At 40.3% G+C, this 18,842-nt stretch overlaps 1 protein-coding gene across 1 annotated transcript in view; it reads right to left on the reverse strand.

Moving 5' to 3' along the window:
* The window catches only part of LOC121871676 (disco-interacting protein 2-like), a gene marked incomplete at its 5' end in the record, with an annotated part of 242,037 nt that overhangs the window by 219,664 nt on the left and 3,531 nt on the right, over window positions 1–18,842 (reverse strand). Inside the window, 1 exon segment of the mRNA XM_042374088.1 lies at window positions 16,196–16,285. Coding sequence (XP_042230022.1) covers window positions 16,196–16,285 — 90 coding nt within the window.

The raw sequence follows: 18,842 nt of genomic DNA on the forward strand, positions 1-18,842 counted from the left end.
GTCAGTGCTTGATCACTGAGCATGAGATGTAACACGACTGACGCCTTCCCTGAGCAGAGAAAGTATTTCCCCGTCCTCCTCCCTCACACTCCACACAGCCACTCAGGTCGTCCACATCACAAGTCGTGGACGCTGCCGCTCTTAACAGTCCTGAGTAAACGCTATTCCCTCTAACAAAATTACTTTCATCTTGTTAATTCTGATAAGTATTCTGTCAACTGTCACAAATGAGTTTACAAAACCAATGTGGGAGAAGGGCCATAAAGCTTGCCTGCAGCCTCGTGTTTCGGTACACTGTTAGGCAACATGCATCGCTGGCTGGGACCTTATTTACAATCTAAGGATAGACTGATAAAAAACATGGGATTTCACGTGTTTTATTTGCTTGTGATCGTAACTGAAGCTCCTGCTCGGCCAAAAAAATTATGTGTCAGGGTCAAGCAGTGATCAGGTCAAATCTATAATTTAAAGAACTGTACATCGATGACTGTCTCAGCTCGTGGTAGTGACCTCTGACCGAACTCTACTAAAAAACGGTTTCCATGAACGACTCCAAGAAAACATATTTATGAGTTTGGTGGCAACAGTTCAAAGCGTCTGGGTGCTGCAGAGCTAACAGACAGACATACAAAATTAAGCACCTTACAGATTAAAACATTTAGCAAATTTCAGATTTTACAGTAATAATATCCAACCTAACCCGTGCCAGTATATTCCTTCGTGGGGTCACTTCTAACACTGCCATGGCTGCAATCTTACATTCACTGGGATAAACTTGCAGGAAAGTTAATGATGGCGTGGCCATTATTCCCGTTCCGTCGCACTGCTTTTTTGTGTGAAACCAACGGGGCTGACTTGAGACAAGATTTTATATAAACGTCTTATAAACGAAAGAGGAACGAGTGGTTTTGTTCACATCTGCTTGAGAGAGATACTGCCACAGGTACTTAAATCCTAACCTTAGTCTGGCGGCTACAACATCTTGTAATCTAGTGATCTTGTTACTTGCTCCATATACTGTACATGTTTTACTTGATGCATCTCATCATGGTAAACAATAGACTGAGTTGTGCCTGTTTGCACTTGTCTACTGGTTTCAAATTCATCAGTAAGTTCTTTCCTGATTACAGTTTTTAGGGTTCTGTTTGACAGTCCGAGATTGCTGGGGTTACCTGGGACTGACTTTAATAATGCAATCACAAGAACATTGAACAAAGTAGAACTAAGTACTCCACTTTGGGGGTGCCAAGTTGCCTATCTATGACATCACTCTTGTAACGTTGAAACAGTGTACCAGTCCATTTGTTTGTGAGGTAACCACTTATCCAGTGTAACAGCGGCCCTCCCATATCCATTTTCGCTAGTTCGTACAATAAAAATAGGCAATATCAAATGCAGCTTTTAGGTCAAAAAATGTGATGCATCTGTGTCTTTCATCCCCATGCACAGTTAGGAATGTGGTGCTGCAATTATGTTCAATTTTGCTCAAGACACCACCTATGTAGGGTGTTGTGGGCGAGTGGATACAACACCCGCCTCCTATTTTAAAGGTTGCTGTTGGCGCCCGAAGCGCCCCCAGTGCATCCAGACGTAATTGGGTAAATAACTTAACCAGTCAGCCGCTGTAAAGCCGGTTATGTCATGTTCTCTCTACGTCCATTCTGCACACTATGGCGGCATCACCCGATAAGAAGTTAAGTTCCATCATTCGCTAATCTACGATGATAGTAAATCTAATATTGGTGTATTTGTCGACCCTAGGGAGTGTGGCTGTGCACACTTAATAAATCAAGCTGTACATTTCCCTAACTGCAGTTTGATTTAACAAGAATTCTTAAAAAAAAAAAAAGTGTGATTATCACTACCAACTTCCCTGTTTGGGTGACAGTATTTATGTTTCTTGTGTACCTAACGAACTAGACGGACAGTGAGACGGCAGAGTGGCGGGTTTCTGTCAAAGAACCAGACACAGGTTAATCTCCAGCTTCTGGTTTACACATTTATAATAAGTCTGCGTACCTTACCCACCTCACCTGCCACTTGTTTGACTTGATGTCGGTAGTTAAGGTAGAGGAACAATTGCTTGTGTTATTAGTTGGGAGGACAGGGGTTAGTACTAGGGCAGGGGTTCTCAACCAGGGGGGAATTCCCCCCAGGGGGGAAACTGATTCGGGAGCAAGAGATATGTTCGATGAGAAATCAATCACAGAATTTTGGCCCTTGATGTGCGATTCCTACCCAAAAGTGGCAGAAAGAGCTATCCGTGCATTGCTTCCGTTTGTGTCGACATATCTTTGTGAGTCAGGCTTTTCAACTCTGTTGCAAATTAAAACGAAGCAACGTAGTAGATTAGAGGTAGAAAATGACCTGCGTTGTGCCCTTTCAAGCACTCCTCCGCGTATCCCAGAATTGGCGAAGAAAAAACAATCACAGGTTTCTCATTGACTGTAATCTTCATCTGAATAAAATTAATTACAAATTTACAATATTCTGGTATTCTATTGAACTTTTTGTTTATTGCATTATGCTTCAGTTTGGTCTGTTAAGTAATTCATTATAAAAAAAAAAAACTATTTTACTTTTATTCAAGTTTTATAAATCCATCAACATTTTCAATTGGCATTTAATTTGTAAAACTCCACTATAAAAATAATCCATGTAAAATTGTAAATGTATATGTACTAATATGGAAAAAATAAAGGATTTTCAGTATTATATGCATATTATTTGGAATGCACTTTTTGAGGCAGACAATCTTGGAAAGGAGGGGGGAATGACATTCTGACATGGTGAAAGGGGTGCATGAGGCAAACAAGGTTGAGAACCACTGTACTAGGGGGTGGGTATTAACGGGTGTGGGGTGCAGGGGATTTGTTTTAGGGAAAGGTAAATTTGGGGGACCTTCTAAGCCTCGACAAATTATTCACCATCCCAGGACACGCTATACCTCCCCAGGTTAAGTCTCTCGCCACCCTTACTGTGTACCCTTGGATGGGGAAAGACAGTTTGATGTTAACGGCTTGCGAGCAGAGAATCCGACGAGTTACACTTGTATCGAATAAATGCAAACCAATAAGTTCCTCTAAATGCCATCAGCAAAACAACAACAACAACAACAACAATAATACAATAATAATAATAATAATAATAATAATAATAATAATAATAATAATAATAATAATAATAATAATAATACCACCAACAACAACAACAGCAACACTAATAATAATAATAATAATAATAATAATAATGATGATAATGATAATAATAATAATAATAATAATAATAATAATAATAATAATAATAATGATAATAATAATAATAATAATAATAATAATAATAATAATAATAATAATAATAATAATAATAATACCATCATCATCTCCACCTACAACAACAACAGCAACACTACTACTACTACTACTACTACTACTACTACTACTACTACTACTACTACTACTACTAATAATAATAATAATAATAATAATAATAATAATAATAATAATAAACACCGACTTCAAGCAGTGGTGGGCTAAGTCAGCCACCAGGAGCCAGCCACACCGCCACTACTGCCGTCAAGGTGATCACATAAACGTGTCGGCAAGAAGCTAAACACATTCAAATCATTATCTAAAAACAATTATAGCTTGCCTGTCTTCAGCGAAGCATCTTCATAAACAATATTAATGAGATGCAATCGACTTGTTGCTCGAATCCCAAATTAGTTGTTAAGTAGGTCGGAGGAATATCGATGCAATGGCTAATTTGCTCACCACTGCCTTTTACTGCATTCTTCCCAAGATTGTCGGGATATCTAATCAAATTCTCTATCACCAGCATCTATCGTCCTCGCCCTTCAGATGTGGGTGGATGTCTACATGTTATCTAATCTTTAAGTATTTACACATAAATTAATCCATTTTCTTGACACACAACTGTTCTTTATATATATATATATATATATATATATATATATATATATATCAGGACAGTACCCAATGTTGTCCTAAAGGAGAACTATTCCTCCTCAACTTTTTACAGTTATATTTAGAGACAGGTCAGTGTTGTTGCCATGTGCTCTTCTAGCGTTGAGTTACATACAATACAACTGTTTACGAGCAACATAAATTCACCTGAGTCTATCTTCATCGCCCGGATAAACAGACCTCCTCACAGATCCAGTTTTAAGACAAACATGCTCTCTAATCATCAGTTTCATGTAGTGATAACACCAGGTTTTTCGCCATACTCGTATACCGTCTCAGAGCCACCCACTCCTTGGGGCCTGGGACACAACCTGAGCACAGTGAGTTTTGGGGACCACACCTAAACCCGACCCACGCCACGCTACACCAGCCAAGCGTATTCTAACTCCATCAACACGTAACAGCGCTAGGTACACGATAACCAACGTCCATGGTATACGAAGAGAGAAAAAATACAAAAAGGATCAGAAAAAGTAAAAAAAAAGGAAAACATTAAGCAGAAAAACTTGTTACAAGATTTGGTAGTCGTTCCATTACAGCAACGTCCTCCCCTTCCAGGCCTCTCCAAAAGCGTCTATTTTTACTCAGGTTTCTCATTGGTTCCTGATGTACCGTACTGATAACACCGAACACCACCTTACTAACAATAATAACACTACTTCACACTTCACAGTAACACGCTAACACTAATTCACACTACCGTGATAACATCAGCTCGTGCCAACAAATGCCTTACACCGTACTGATTACGGCCAGGCTTTTGGTAATCACAAGCCGGGTTTTTCTGAACTAAAAACGTGATCTCCTCCATCGTGTGAAGCAACAGCAGACGGTCACAACACGACTAAAAAATGCTTTGAACTGACCTTTGACCTTCGTTTTCCAAATTTGAGTTATTACTATTACCCGAGACACCATGTAGTTTAAAAATACTGCATATATCGTCAAAGATTGTCCATTAACAGCTAATATTTCCACCGCAAATTAATATCCAACCTGCCAATCAAGTTTCATTGAAGACTATGGTTGTGGGTTCATTACGGATACTCGCTTAACCCTGTAACTTTAAAAAATCACTTCAGATCTTTTTTTCTGGGGGGGCACTACCACCATCCTCCTCCCACACTGACATCTAACGTCCCCAATCCACGCCCACATCTATCATCCACCGCCCACATTGACATCTAACATCCCTTGCTTACGTTGATATCTCTCACCCACCACCCACGCACACACCTGTCATCCCTAGCCCACGTTCACACCTCTTCATCGCCTGCCCACGTTAAGACCTACCATCCTATTTCCATGCCCACACCTACCAACTCCCGCCCAAGCCTACCATTCCATCAGGAGCACAAGGCGCCAGTGTGGGTAGCAACGAGGCCCCAACCTCACCACCCCAAGGTTCCCAAGCCCTGGTACTTATCCTCACCTACATACGAAATTTCGTTTTCCTTGGACACTCCCACTAAAAACTTCTCGAACTCTAGAAGCACTATGCAATCTGTAAAGTGATCGAAGAATCTGAAACCATTCCAAGCCCAATTCTGATCATTCTCACATCCATCGTGCCCAAGTGTTCGAGAAGCCTTTGTTGAGAGTGTACTTACTAAAACTCATCGTGAAATGCAAACCACCCTGTGAGAACCCCGGTCTTATTATCGCCACTAAGAAAACTAAGGTGTTCAACAAACAAGATAGGTAACAACACTATTGACTACGTCACTTCTTTTAAATATCTTGGTGTCTCCATTCCTTGTACACTCGCACCAAAAAGTATCGGTGCAGGGTGAGATCGATGACTTCCGAAACGATACGTATACACTGTGATATGTCGGGAAGGTTGTAAGTGTATCATAACCCCCCCCCCTCCACTAGGTGTTGCCATATGGCTGACAATCAGTGTGTTTGTTTCCTCTTTTCGGATTGTTGCTTTGTGTCGACTGAATGATGAGCGAGGGTTCGGTCTCGGTGAACGTGGGTATAAAACAAAGGCAATATGAAGCAGGAGAGATGTACACATGCCAGACGACATGGAAACCTCAGAGGGAACACGAGGAGCTATTATTGCCCTTCATAACGAAGGGTTCGGCGTCACAGATAATAGCCGTCGGGTTGGTGTAAACAGGAACACCGCTGCACGATGGATTCGGCGATACCTCGAAACTGGTGCTACAGACGACAGGTCTCGGAGCGGCCGTCCACGCTGCACCACCCCTCAGGACGACCGGGTTGAGTGGTTTATTTGGTAGCATAAATTAATGTGGCAATATTCACAAGTATCACAAATAATTTAGTTAACAGGGAGCTCCTCATATTTCATACTGTCTATTTATCACTTCCCGACCTTATTTATAACGGTTTGTTTCACTTGACCAGGCCATAGTAGCTGCTCAGCAGGATTACAGGGCTGCCAACATACGGCTGGAACAACTCGCCTTTCCCAATACCTATCGTCACTGGTCTCAAATTGTTCACACTACAGTATGCACCGATACTTTTTGTTGCGAGTGTACCTAACTTGCCATACAACAGCTAACCCGCCAATGCACTGACAGACTGAAGCCTCTGAGAAGTGTAGCGGGTTACAGCCCACATTATGGTTCTAATATTAGAATTGTTAAAACAATGTACATACCTAGGATAGATTACCACGCACCAGCCCTGGTCCTTCGTGACGGGAAAGGCATTGACAAGCTCGAAATAAATTCAAAATAAAACCCTCAGAATTATCCAAGGCTGCCCCACGAGCACTAAAGTACTTAATATGAGGAAAGAACTAGGTATACCCAGTGTCAAAGATAGAATAATTTAAATCCATCTCATGATTGCCCTGAGGCTTTTGCGTGGTGATCCTGATAACATTGTTTCCTTAAAATTGCTAGAATGTGTGAATCATGGGACTGGTGAACCTAAATGGATCCAAACTACAGCTACACATATGAAGATGTTTGGACTAGACCATCTGTACAAATATGAGAAGCAACAGCACTTCCTACCACCCTGGCGGACAGTTGCCTTCGATATCACAATACCGACATATCCGCCTAAAAGATTAATTACACAAAGTATTTATCTCCAACACACTGCCAAAGTGAGAGCTTGTGAACACATACACACCCTAGAGACTGATGATAACATCACACAGACCATCTACAGTCTACACTGATGGATCTCTTAACACTGCCTGTGGGAGGGGTGGAAGTGCTATCGTTCTGACTCAACCTAACGGTAATACAATTGAAAAAAAAAGTTAGAATTAACAACTGGGCAATCACTCTACAAACTGAATTAGTTACCATACAGCCATTAAATTTATTGAAACCACTGTCAGTGACAGTCTCATCATCACATATTCTCTATCCTCACTACTTGCCATTGACTCCCTCAACTTAAGTTGTCACGCGCTTGTCTCTGACGCCAGACACAAATATGCGTACCTTGTTGACCGGGCTGTCAAGATCAAACATTCGTGGATCCCCTCTCACATAGGCGTCAAAGAACATGACAGAGTTGAGGCCCTCAACAAGTTCGCGTCTAACAAAGACACTATTGAATACAATATGGGTCTGTCAAAAAGAAACCTTAAGACTGTAATTAGGAAAGAACTTACTGATGAATTTCTTGCAAAACACACAAGTGCAAACAGGCATTAATCAATATACTGTTTACGAATGATGAGATGTACCAAGAGGATCAGTATATGGAGCAAGTAACAAGATCACTAGATTACAAGATGTTGTAGCCGTTAGACTAAGGCAGTATATCCCTCAAGAAGAAGTGAACAAAACTAAATGTAAAGTGTGTGGTCAAACATATGGCCACACACTCGAACACTACGTCCTTGATTGTGTGAAGATAGAACCTTTTAAAGACAGGTGTGTGAAATGGCACAACACTTTATCTCTAGTGGCAAGATAGCCGAAACTTTTTTTGTACTCAGTAGCTATATCATTTCTCATGTATAGAACCAATCACACAATGTACTTGACTACCTTTCACGCAAATGCGAATAACAAGGTGTGCGGCCAGACATACTGCCTCACACTCCTGTACTCAAGCAGTTGCGAATAAGTTACCCACTATTTACAGAGTCTTAACAAAGGACTTATTTGAAATACCCTGTAACATTCAATGCCACAATACCCTGACCACTGGGGTTAAATATACAGACCCTTAGTGAATTCTTCTCTGTAATCCTTTTGCGCTACAGCTCACAGGATAAGTATTGGGTGCACAATAAACTAGCCGCTATCAGTGGCAAAAAACTAATAATTCCTATTATATATTAATCGAGTTATATAGCAAATGGGATTCCGCCAGAGACTGACTTAGAGACCCGCTTCGCAGTCCATGTTGAAGAAACACTCCCAGGTCCGTGGTGGGCGAGAAGAGTGGCTCAGGCTCTCAACTGGCTCAGCCATGCCAATATTGTTATTATTATCGACTCTGTATCTGCATTATCCTGGCTAAATAAACTGTTTCAATATCAATAAGCTCCGGATTTGTTTTACATAATCAACGATTTCGGGGATAAATTAAGCGATCAACGATTGACCCCGAGATAACCCTGCGATAACGTCTGTGTAGGGGGGGGGGGGCATATAACTTACACTCACAACACGAGATACATACTGCGTACCATTCAATCTGCTGGTAATATATTTCAGAGAAACAAAGTACGTCTGAACCCAGTCAAACATAATCAGAAATGATACAGATGTAAAACAAACCAAATCTCTTTGAAGATTTGCACCTCAGTTCAGAACCTCTCAGAGACTAAGGTGGTTGTGGCCGCTGAGAGCTCCAGTATCAATTAGGAAAGAAAGAGTAAAGTGATCCGTACACACTGAGGGCGTGATGGGTGGGGGAGACAGCAGGCGGGACACACACTCATCAGTGGTCGAGTGTGAGCTCTCACACACAAAACGATTAGACAGCTTGTTCTCTGGTTCATGTCGTCTCGTGTTCTGAACTTCGTTATGTGGCCTCATTATGTTAAAGAAATAAATATCTAAGACGTAATAAAAACTCGCCACTCGGGTTCATCAAGGATCCCGAGAGTAAAACTGATTACTAATTTTCCGGGAAATTCCCGGCGTTATTTCTATAATTCAAGAGCATCAATTTCAATACTTGTCATGCAGTTGTCTTACGTAATTAATAACCAAACAATTGGATGCTTGGCAAAGTGTTCCTAAACGTAATTTTCCCAAAGTTACTACCAGTGTGTCACTGTAGTGTTGTACCCAAAGAGTGTTTAAAATTCCTTGGTGGTACCGATTTGCTGAAAAAAAAAATAGTTGAATTCCAAAAACTTAATTTGATTTCATTACTTTAAGAGACAATTACTGCTATTGTACTTTAACATATGGTTCAGTAAACATTTGCATTATATAACATTATCATTGTATTACATGTATAAAAATATCAAATCTAACTATTGGAAAGGAATCATTCCAACATCAATAATATTTTCACGGCAACAACTACAACCCTTGAGTTCAGCAATACTGACACCTGAAGAAAAACACACACGGAGGTGAGCGCACGTGTCGCAGCATTCCTGAGTACATTGTGTGTATGACAACTGAACGTTAATTAATGGTGACTACGTAGTCTTCCGCACTGGCACAGACGCAGGAACACGACCACGTGGGCACTCACACTCATAGCTACTGAGATGACGTGTACACTGTTTACTGAGACACGAGCGATCATGTCGGGCAGCAGAAAACTGAAGCAATCTCTCTCTGTGCTACATGATAACCAGTTGTAGTAATCATATAAGATTCCCATGTAATAACACCGCAGAAGTCTTTTTATAGTTGCGTCAGTGGCTCTATACGTGTCTTGATCACTTGACTCACGAATCAAAAAAAATTACTTGCGTGATAAACCTTAGGTACAGTCCAGTACACATCTACTACAACCTATTCAATTTATCTAATGTCACTTTCCTTCTTACACTACAATGAACTTAATTTAAAACACCCTAAAACTATTTGGGGAGATGAGGTTAGGTTCGGTTAGGGTGGTTAATAATATAGGTGAAATAAACTGGTGAGGAGGTTCTTCACGTGATCCCTAATTTCCATTTCTTTTTGCCTAAATTTAACTGTCAGTAGCACTATACGTGACGTCAACACTATAACAAATTAACTGTACTGTACGAGTTTTAGTTTTCTTGTAAGATCCTAAATATCACTATGTTGACAAGCCTAGAAAAGTGACAGCTTAATACAACCATACACTCTCAATACTGCAACACTATCAGCAGAGCTACTGAGTTTAACACACACCAAGCACACCCCTTAACAGGATATGGTGATGTTTTCATTGTGTAAAATGTATTACACCGTTAAACACTAACGCTGTCAGTTATAAAGGTATTACCTAACAAGTGTCTGTAAACGTCATAAATCTGATGAGTGAAAATAAGCAATGAAGGAAGCAAGTGGTTCCCTGTTGTACCATGACTATAGACAGACAGGCGAATGAGTAACCAGACAGACAGGCGAATGAGTAACCAGACAGACAGGCGAATAAGTAACCGTACAGACAGGAAAATTCATCATGCTCCTGTGGAATTTATTTTCAACTTAATCATTATGGGACAAATTATGATCATGTGCTTATTTACATAATTCATATTAGTCATTAATTGTAATTAATGATAAACTCATCGAACATTAATATATGAAGTAGGTTCATACATTATTTGTAAGCCGGCCACTGACTTGATGTGTTTGAGTATCTCGAGAGCCTTAAAAATATTTCGTGCAATAACTTTCCTACGAGGGGAACTTAGGGTCTTTTTTATTAACTGATCATTCATATTCCTGAATCTGTTTACATTCATAGCGGCCAAAACACAGCCAATCAAGCCGTCGCGCGCTCCTCCGTCTCTACCAGTCAGAATAATTATATACAAGGACATGGGGGGCCCAGCTGACAGAGGAACACGCGGTGGTGGGCAGACTTGTGCTGTTTCTTCAAAATAATATTTGGATAATTCTAAAAAAAATTAATTTAACAAGTTAAGAATAATAACTAAAATCTACAATCACTGTACTATTCAATAAAATTAAAAATTAAAGTTGGAGAACCTGTGTCTCCCGAACATTCAAAACGACTGGAATTATGACATATATTTAAGGAGGTGGCACTCTGGAAAGATTCACAGGAACATGAATGTCATATTTATAAGTCAAATCCACACTAAGAGAAGAATTACAATGCCCAATGTCATCCGCTTCAGGTGTGGGTACAACTGAACTTGCAGCTTAAGAGAATGCCTGGTAATAGTGGAGGAAAAAGTTAGCAGTAAAAATTACGAATGGAATTCGTTCATATTTTCCACAGTACGTAATAAACTATACAAAACTTTTTTCCTGTAATTTTAACTCCTCCCGTTTTTTCTATCTTCCATCATAAATCACCTGATTCCATGGCAGTAATTTCATGTGCTTTGTAGACGAAGAAATAACAGTTTTACAGTAAATATTCCGCCGGGAGTTCTCCCGTGGCGCTGCTCTTAAACTATAAATTTGTGATCCAGGTCTTTGTAAACATTTACAAGTAACGACGGAGCCTCACATCGGGGGGTTTATTACCATAAATATTGGCTTGGTTGTCCCTTCACTGTCCCGGTTTTCTAATTTATGGTCTGCTTACATCTCTTTTTTTCTTTTCGCACATGTGGTTTCTGAATTTATTCATTGTGTAAAAGATGAGATTCATACAGTTGGATTCGAATCCCATATTATGGGTTTGTATATATTTAAATTTTCTTTCGAGTATCATTGGATTCGAACTGAAATGTATATTCGTATACTTAATGTTCTTCCTAAAGGAGTGTAAGACGCCATCACAAAATTGTTATCTTAATTTAGTATAACTAGGAATAGTACATTAATAGTTTCATAACTACAAGTAGGATTGCTGATATTACGTCGTAAACCTCCCTACTGGTGTCCCAGGCTCTCTTAAATGAAAATCATACGAATACAACATGCGAGGATTCGTCATACCCTCCCCTCTCTGGCGTCTGAGCCGAGAGTTCTAGTTAGTTCTTAACAGGCAGGGACTCAGTAAAGGCAGATAAGCCAGTTACTCAAGGCAGGGTCATAGTTGAGGCAGTTTCTGTATATAATATATTCTGTAAAAAGACGGTCAACGACTAAACTTCACCCTTTCAGTTCCCAGAGTGAAGATGATAATTGTGTCAGTGTATGTGTGTAAATCTGGACCAATGTTAAGCCCCCCTGACCAGTGAAGTTGAACACCTACTAGAAAAGCCCTCGACCCAGAATCATTTCCACACTTAAGGACCGTTAATTATAGGAGAAGCTAGCCATCTTGTTTTTCAAAGGCGTTGTTATCTCATCGTGTTCAGTGTCTTATCGCAAGTTATCTGTGCTTGTGAATGATGAAGACCGTCTGCAAGAATTTATCTGTCAATATGAACTACTTGGGAAGACGTGCAAGTGTTCAAAATGCGGTAGAGATCTGACAGTGAAAAAAAATGTTTCAGCGCAAGAAACAATCGGACTCTTACGTCCACAAAAAACCCCCGTAAAATACGGCTGAAGTTGCTTTAGACAGGACCGTTCTGCAGCTAATTCAAAAAGGCTATATAGAAGACCGCCTTTTATAATTACTGTAGCTGCAAGACGATCCTGTATATAGCCACTTTCTAAAATACACAATGTCGCTTCAAGAAAAGTACTTTCATTGGTACCTGATATTAAAGTAAGTTCATTCTGCTTAATACGCCAGATGCTCCGACGGCTAGGAAGTTAGGTAAGGTTAGGTAGGCTTGGTTTGGTTACGTTAGTTAGGTCAGGTCCTGTTTGGTTCTGTGCATCGTCGTTTCCATTTTCTTGTTTATTGTCATTCAAATAGGTTCTCCAGAAAGCTTGGGACAATTCCTTAAGTAATTTTTATCATTACCGAGTGTCTTTATGCATCGTTATTGCCGTCTTAATGTAAAAGTTTATTTTAATTTGTATTATATTTATAAATTTTTCCGTGAACATTGTGTTTACTTTAGTTGGCGCTGTCGTCCCGACAGCACCTCACAAGAGAAAACGGATGGCTTCTTTGGCTAACTCATGTACAGTCCCCTTCACTAGTACGTTTACAGGGGCTCGCCATATAAACATTCCACAAATCATAACATTGAGATAATTGTTTTAATATTGTTTAATTTTATTCCAGAGTATGATTACTATTGTGAGTTTCCTTCTGTCGAATGCAAACAAACACTGGCTGCCACACTGCACAAAACCTGACGTGCCTCTGTAAACGCACTAGTGAAGGGGACTCTACATTGAAACAGGCCATCACTATAACTTTTTCTTCTGAATATTAGGCGATAAACAAGTCTTTATACTACTTACGTTCACCCTCCTCACACTTTTCCCAGGACTAAAAAGGGGTATGACAACGTTATGGATGCGTCATGCAATTCTTTTATTTCTCAAGACTTACGGTAGTACATAGTATTTTGAAACAACTAAAACTCTTTCTTGTGTAACTTCCCAAATTTCTAACTATTTTTGTGAGTGAATCTTCAGCAGAATATACCCATACCTCTCATCTACACTACTACTTGCCTCCTGACACACGGCTCAGCCTCCATCCTACCCTTACCCAGGCCAGCCTCCATCCAACCCTTACCAGCCTCCTTCCTACCCTTAACCTTATCCAGGCCAGCCTTCCTCCTACCCTTATCCAGGCCAGCCTTCCTCCTACCCTTACCCAGGCTAGCCTCCATCCTACTAGTACCCTGGCAAGCTTCCCCAGTCACCCGTATACTCGGCCACGCGTGACTAGCCTAACCGAGTCTTGGGTGAAATGGTCACCCGGGCCAAGTAATGCTAACTCTCACCTTTCTTCGCAAATAATTATGCAAATTCAACTGTTCGGTCGGAGCCGCCTACTCATCACCTTCCTTTTACGCACAGTAAACATTTGTAAATTTCCCGACAACGAGCGCTATTTGCTTATTTATGTAGTGAATGCCAAGAGTATCGTAAACAACCGCGTCAAGGGCTCCAGGGAGTAAAGTATTCTCGCAATACTTTCACATCAATACAGATTCGAACCCACACCCCCCATAAATACGTTTTAATACGTATCCCGTGCTGGTAACTTTTACAAAAACTAACCCGCGATGTTAAATCTAGATGAGTCAACACTGTAAATGTATTCTTGTATCTAAGAATTCATTGACTTTTATTTTGTAGGGTATCGCTGTAAAAATAAATTCAAATGCACGTCTACAGTTCCAACTTAAACCTTGTGTAATTTCAACGATAAAATAATTAGTGCACATAGTATGAATGATAAGCCAATAATAATTGTTAAGTAGATTTTCTGACATAATTTACATGAAAAAAAGTAAAACCAAACACCTGCCATAGATACATTTAAGGCCAGGGAAGTCATAAGGTCACCACAGTCAGCAAAGAAGTGGGTCCCTCGATGGAATAAAATCATCTCAGTCAACCATTCAGTAAAAACATTAACAAAACGAAACTAATATTTGTTTTGAGTTAAAATTAACCGAATTGGACCAGAACTCGGCAATTATTGCCAACTAGTTCTAAGAAGCATAATAGTGACCAAAAGTGATAATAAATTGTGTCCCTCAGAAGCTTATACTGTATATTTATTGATGAAAGTTTCTTGATATCATAACTTCGCTGAACAATAGGGAGGAAAAGTTTTTAAAGGCTCTTTCTCGCTCCCTTTTCTTGAATTAAAATTTTATTCACTTGTATGCACAGTCCCCTTCACTATCCGGTAATGCGTTTGCAGGGGCTCGTCATATAAACATTCCACAAATCATTATCTTTGATATATTTGTTTTAATATTGCTTTACTTTGATTCCATAGTATGTTTACTATTGCGAGTTTCCTTCTGTCGAATGTAAACAAAAACAGCTCTGCCACACTGCACAAAACCTGACGACCCCTTGTAAACGCACTACTGTACAGTAAAATCCCAATATAACGGACTAATTGGTGGGGGGGGAGAGGCCGGTCCGTTAAAGTAGAGGTGCGTTATAGAAAGTGTCCGTTATATCGGCGGTTTACTGTATACCCAATTATATATTAAAAAACACATTAAAACTCAATTACTTATCACAAAATAGATGAATACCTAATAATGCATCACAAAATAATTTCCCTTTCAAAAGTCTTACTCACACCGACGTCACAAAACATTATCCTCACCAAAAGTTTGGTGCACCAGTAAGAAAATATAACTTTTGTTTACTTCAATTTATAGGAATAATATAAGATGTGTTAAATTAATGAAATGTTCCAAATTATTTATCTACTGTGACGCTACTTTAAAAATTTGTTGACCACCGTCACACCGCCTTAAAAATAGTTACCTTAAAAGTTAGTTACCTACTCTGAAATTACTTTACTACAAGACTCCCTTAAAAAAATTTTACCCATTCTGATAACGGCCACAAAGAGGACAGGTGAAGTCACTGTTCCCAACTTCCCACACACCAGATAAGTTCTGTACTTCCAGCAACACACAGCACATAAGGTTTGACAACTCTCATCTGAACATCCTCACCACCTTAACACAGTAAAATATAAGGAGCTTCACGCCGAGAGCAGCAAATAATACACTACAACAATTTACGAGAAGTGTAGCGTCCCGTTGTTCTGGTTAAGTGAACTCATTCCTGTCCTACCACAATTCCCATTTAATAACAATCTTTACACTTGGAATGGAAGTGTAGCCCTTTCATAAATAAACTCTGAATACCAATGAGCCTTTTCACTCGACCCACTTTCCCTTTCGTTTCAGCCTCAAAAGAAGCAAAAAAGTGTAGCTCATGGGCGGTCGACTGTGGTCAGCAGGGCTAGGTGGGGTACAGCCTACATAACCACCCAACCATGTCAACCACACTTTCCTATTCTACGATAAATGAATCAAAAGTTTAGTGTAAATCCTGGCACCTACGTTCACCACGTACTACAAGGATGCACCAATGAATAGTATTAAGAAAATAAGGAAAATTATACAGATACTTACTAAATATGTAGTCATATTTTTTTCTGCCCAAAAAAATAAAATAAACGTACCGGTACTAGACATTTTACACAACAGATTATTACTTACCTTACGCAGTAGCGGCGGCTAGTTGGGAAGAGGACACCAGCAAGGTACTTACCGGAGTGGTAGCGTGACTCATTCCTGGTGACACGGCGCTGAGCTCTTCGTCGTGAGCGCGTGGAAGGGGAGGCCGCCTCTGCCTGCGCACCTGCGGCCCCAAACAACACACTACAACAACTGCGTGCATCATACCACCACTACCCAAGCCTTACACGGGCCATACCAGTGTCAGGGATATGGAGCACATCTACCCACGAGACACCATCTACGGGGACAGCAGAGAGAAAAACGGGGTGCCAGGCCAAAGAAAAAGAAAGCAGGTCACAGAAATAAAATAAAGACGATTTTAAGCTAAGATAAGGAGAATTTAGACACACAAACTTTTTATACATTAGAAATACACAAAAAATTACAAAGGAACTGAGAAGATGCAGGGACTCTTATATACATTAGACAACACAAAGATCTTACAGACAACCGAGAACAACGAAGAGGTAAAGAGAAACAAGAACAAGACATCCCACAAAAAAGCAACTAGATGGCCGCTGTGAGGTTTTATATAATTAAGTGTTAAGGAGGGAGACATGAGTGAGGAAGAGGGTAGTTCAGATGCATGGTTGACCACAATACACTATAAAAGTGTACAGCGGCGGGGAAGTAGCCCAAAAACGCTAGAAGGACGCATATCACACAGCCAGGCATGAATCTCTCACAGGCTCCTCATACTTTTCACTGATCGTCGTGATAATGGAAATAATTTTATTTTATTTGTGAAGAAGTTCATGGTCACGCATAATAGTTCACCAGCGAGGTCCCTCAGTGTTCCTTAATATTTATTAGCGGTAAACTTATCAAAACTTATTGTGATGTGAGGACACAGCGGGCCAAGAAAGCATTGCGAAGGATCTCTGCGCTCAACAAAATCGTTTGGCGCGAGTCAAATAAAATATTAAAAGTGGCGTCCAGTGATGGAGGGGTTAAATTAACCTCTACCGGCATCTGTCAACTGACAATCAAGTGACGATTGTCAAGGGCTGATGCATGGAGCCTAGTGGAGGGCCAGCTCTTAGTATCAGAGGAACTAGTATACTACAAGATGTGTGCAGCTCTGACTTTCAAAGAAATGAGCACTAGTTATCATGTTGTTTGTGTCAACGCGGCGGAGATTATTCAAATACAATAAAAAACCTAAAGAGAAAATATTGCGTGGCTCCTGGATGTTTCCCTAGGCTACATTAAATCGCCTGGTGGTAACCAGAACAAAATTCTAAAACGCCACAATCGCTGCATAAGGGTTAAAGGACCTTAATATATAAAGACCAATAAATAATATTTCAGATAATTGTTTCTTCAGAGGATATTTCCCCTTTTCTAGATATATGTCGTGAAGCTTAGGTTAAGAAGTTTATTATATGGCTGTGTTACAAGCACTATGATGAATGAGTTTATTGTATACGCTCACGGCTGGGAGTGATGGGCTGGGATGACTTCCTCCGAGTGAAGAACCACCAAAAAAAAATCCACTACATAAACTCGTATGCTGTTGACTAATCTTTCTCTCGCCATAACACACAAGGGAATCCCATGTGTTGTAGTGCAGCCGCTATGTGACCAACGTACAGGCACGCAAAACCCGGTCAAGTTAAACAAGAGCGAGGATTCTTTATAGAAAAGCAATGACAAAAACGGTGCAAAATCCCAATCCTAAAGAAGACTGAAAAGAGAAAAGAAGAGACGGACCACTAACAAATTTCATATGACAAGAGTAAAGAGCTAACCAAATATAGAAACTAATTTGATATTCAGTGGCTAAATAAGAGAGAAGGAGGACACGAAGCTGTATTAAGTTAGGACCTATGCGCGAACCACCACAGAGAACAGCCAATAACACGGGGACACACACACACAGCTCAAGAGTCAGGCAACATTGAGATTCAAGACTAAATGACAGTTGTTGACTCTAACGACAACTCCTCAGACCAGAGACGAGACAATTTAACGTAGGTACGAGGGTAGTTTACGACCTGTAACATGAGAGGTGCGGGACTGATGAGAAGACACTGCAGCTGTGTGGTGCATGATAATAAGAGGACAAGCGGCAGACAGGGACAACGTGTATGAGTGAGGACCGTCACTTAGCCTCAACAATAAGACCACAACAACATAAAGAGAGCAATAAGAGAGACAAATATACGTAAAACTGTACACAGAGGAAATGCAAGAAGAACGTGCATAAATGTGAGGGAGAAACTTGAAGGTTAACCTGGAGTAATGGATTTATCTCTTGGGAGGAGGAGGGGGAGGAGAGAGAGAGCAAAGGTACTGGGCAGCAAAAATTAAGTGGCAGTAAAGGAAGCGTAATAATGAGAGGCGTAAAGGCGGTGGGTCTGAATCTACATTTTACAACTTAAGACTAAAAATTAGACAACTCTTAAAATGCAATCCCCCTTTTGATAATTACAGTGTATGGACATTATGTACAGTGCCAATATACAAGATGTTTATAGTACAAGAGAGTTGAAAAGAGGTGCCAAGTGAGGGTGTATGGTGAGAGTTGTCTGGTGGCATCAAGCGAGCTAAGGTGAGAGCTCTTGGGTGCTGCTACACGCCCTCAGCACCACCAGTTCTTGAGGGCAGCCGCTGTGGGGGGAAAGGGAGTATTGGTGGGGGGCATGGGTGAGACCACAAGGGAGAGGTGTCATTAT

Source organism: Homarus americanus, unplaced genomic scaffold (genome assembly GCF_018991925.1).
Source record: "Homarus americanus isolate GMGI-L3 unplaced genomic scaffold, GMGI_Hamer_2.0 scaffold39675, whole genome shotgun sequence".
Taxonomy (NCBI): domain Eukaryota; kingdom Metazoa; phylum Arthropoda; class Malacostraca; order Decapoda; family Nephropidae; genus Homarus; species Homarus americanus.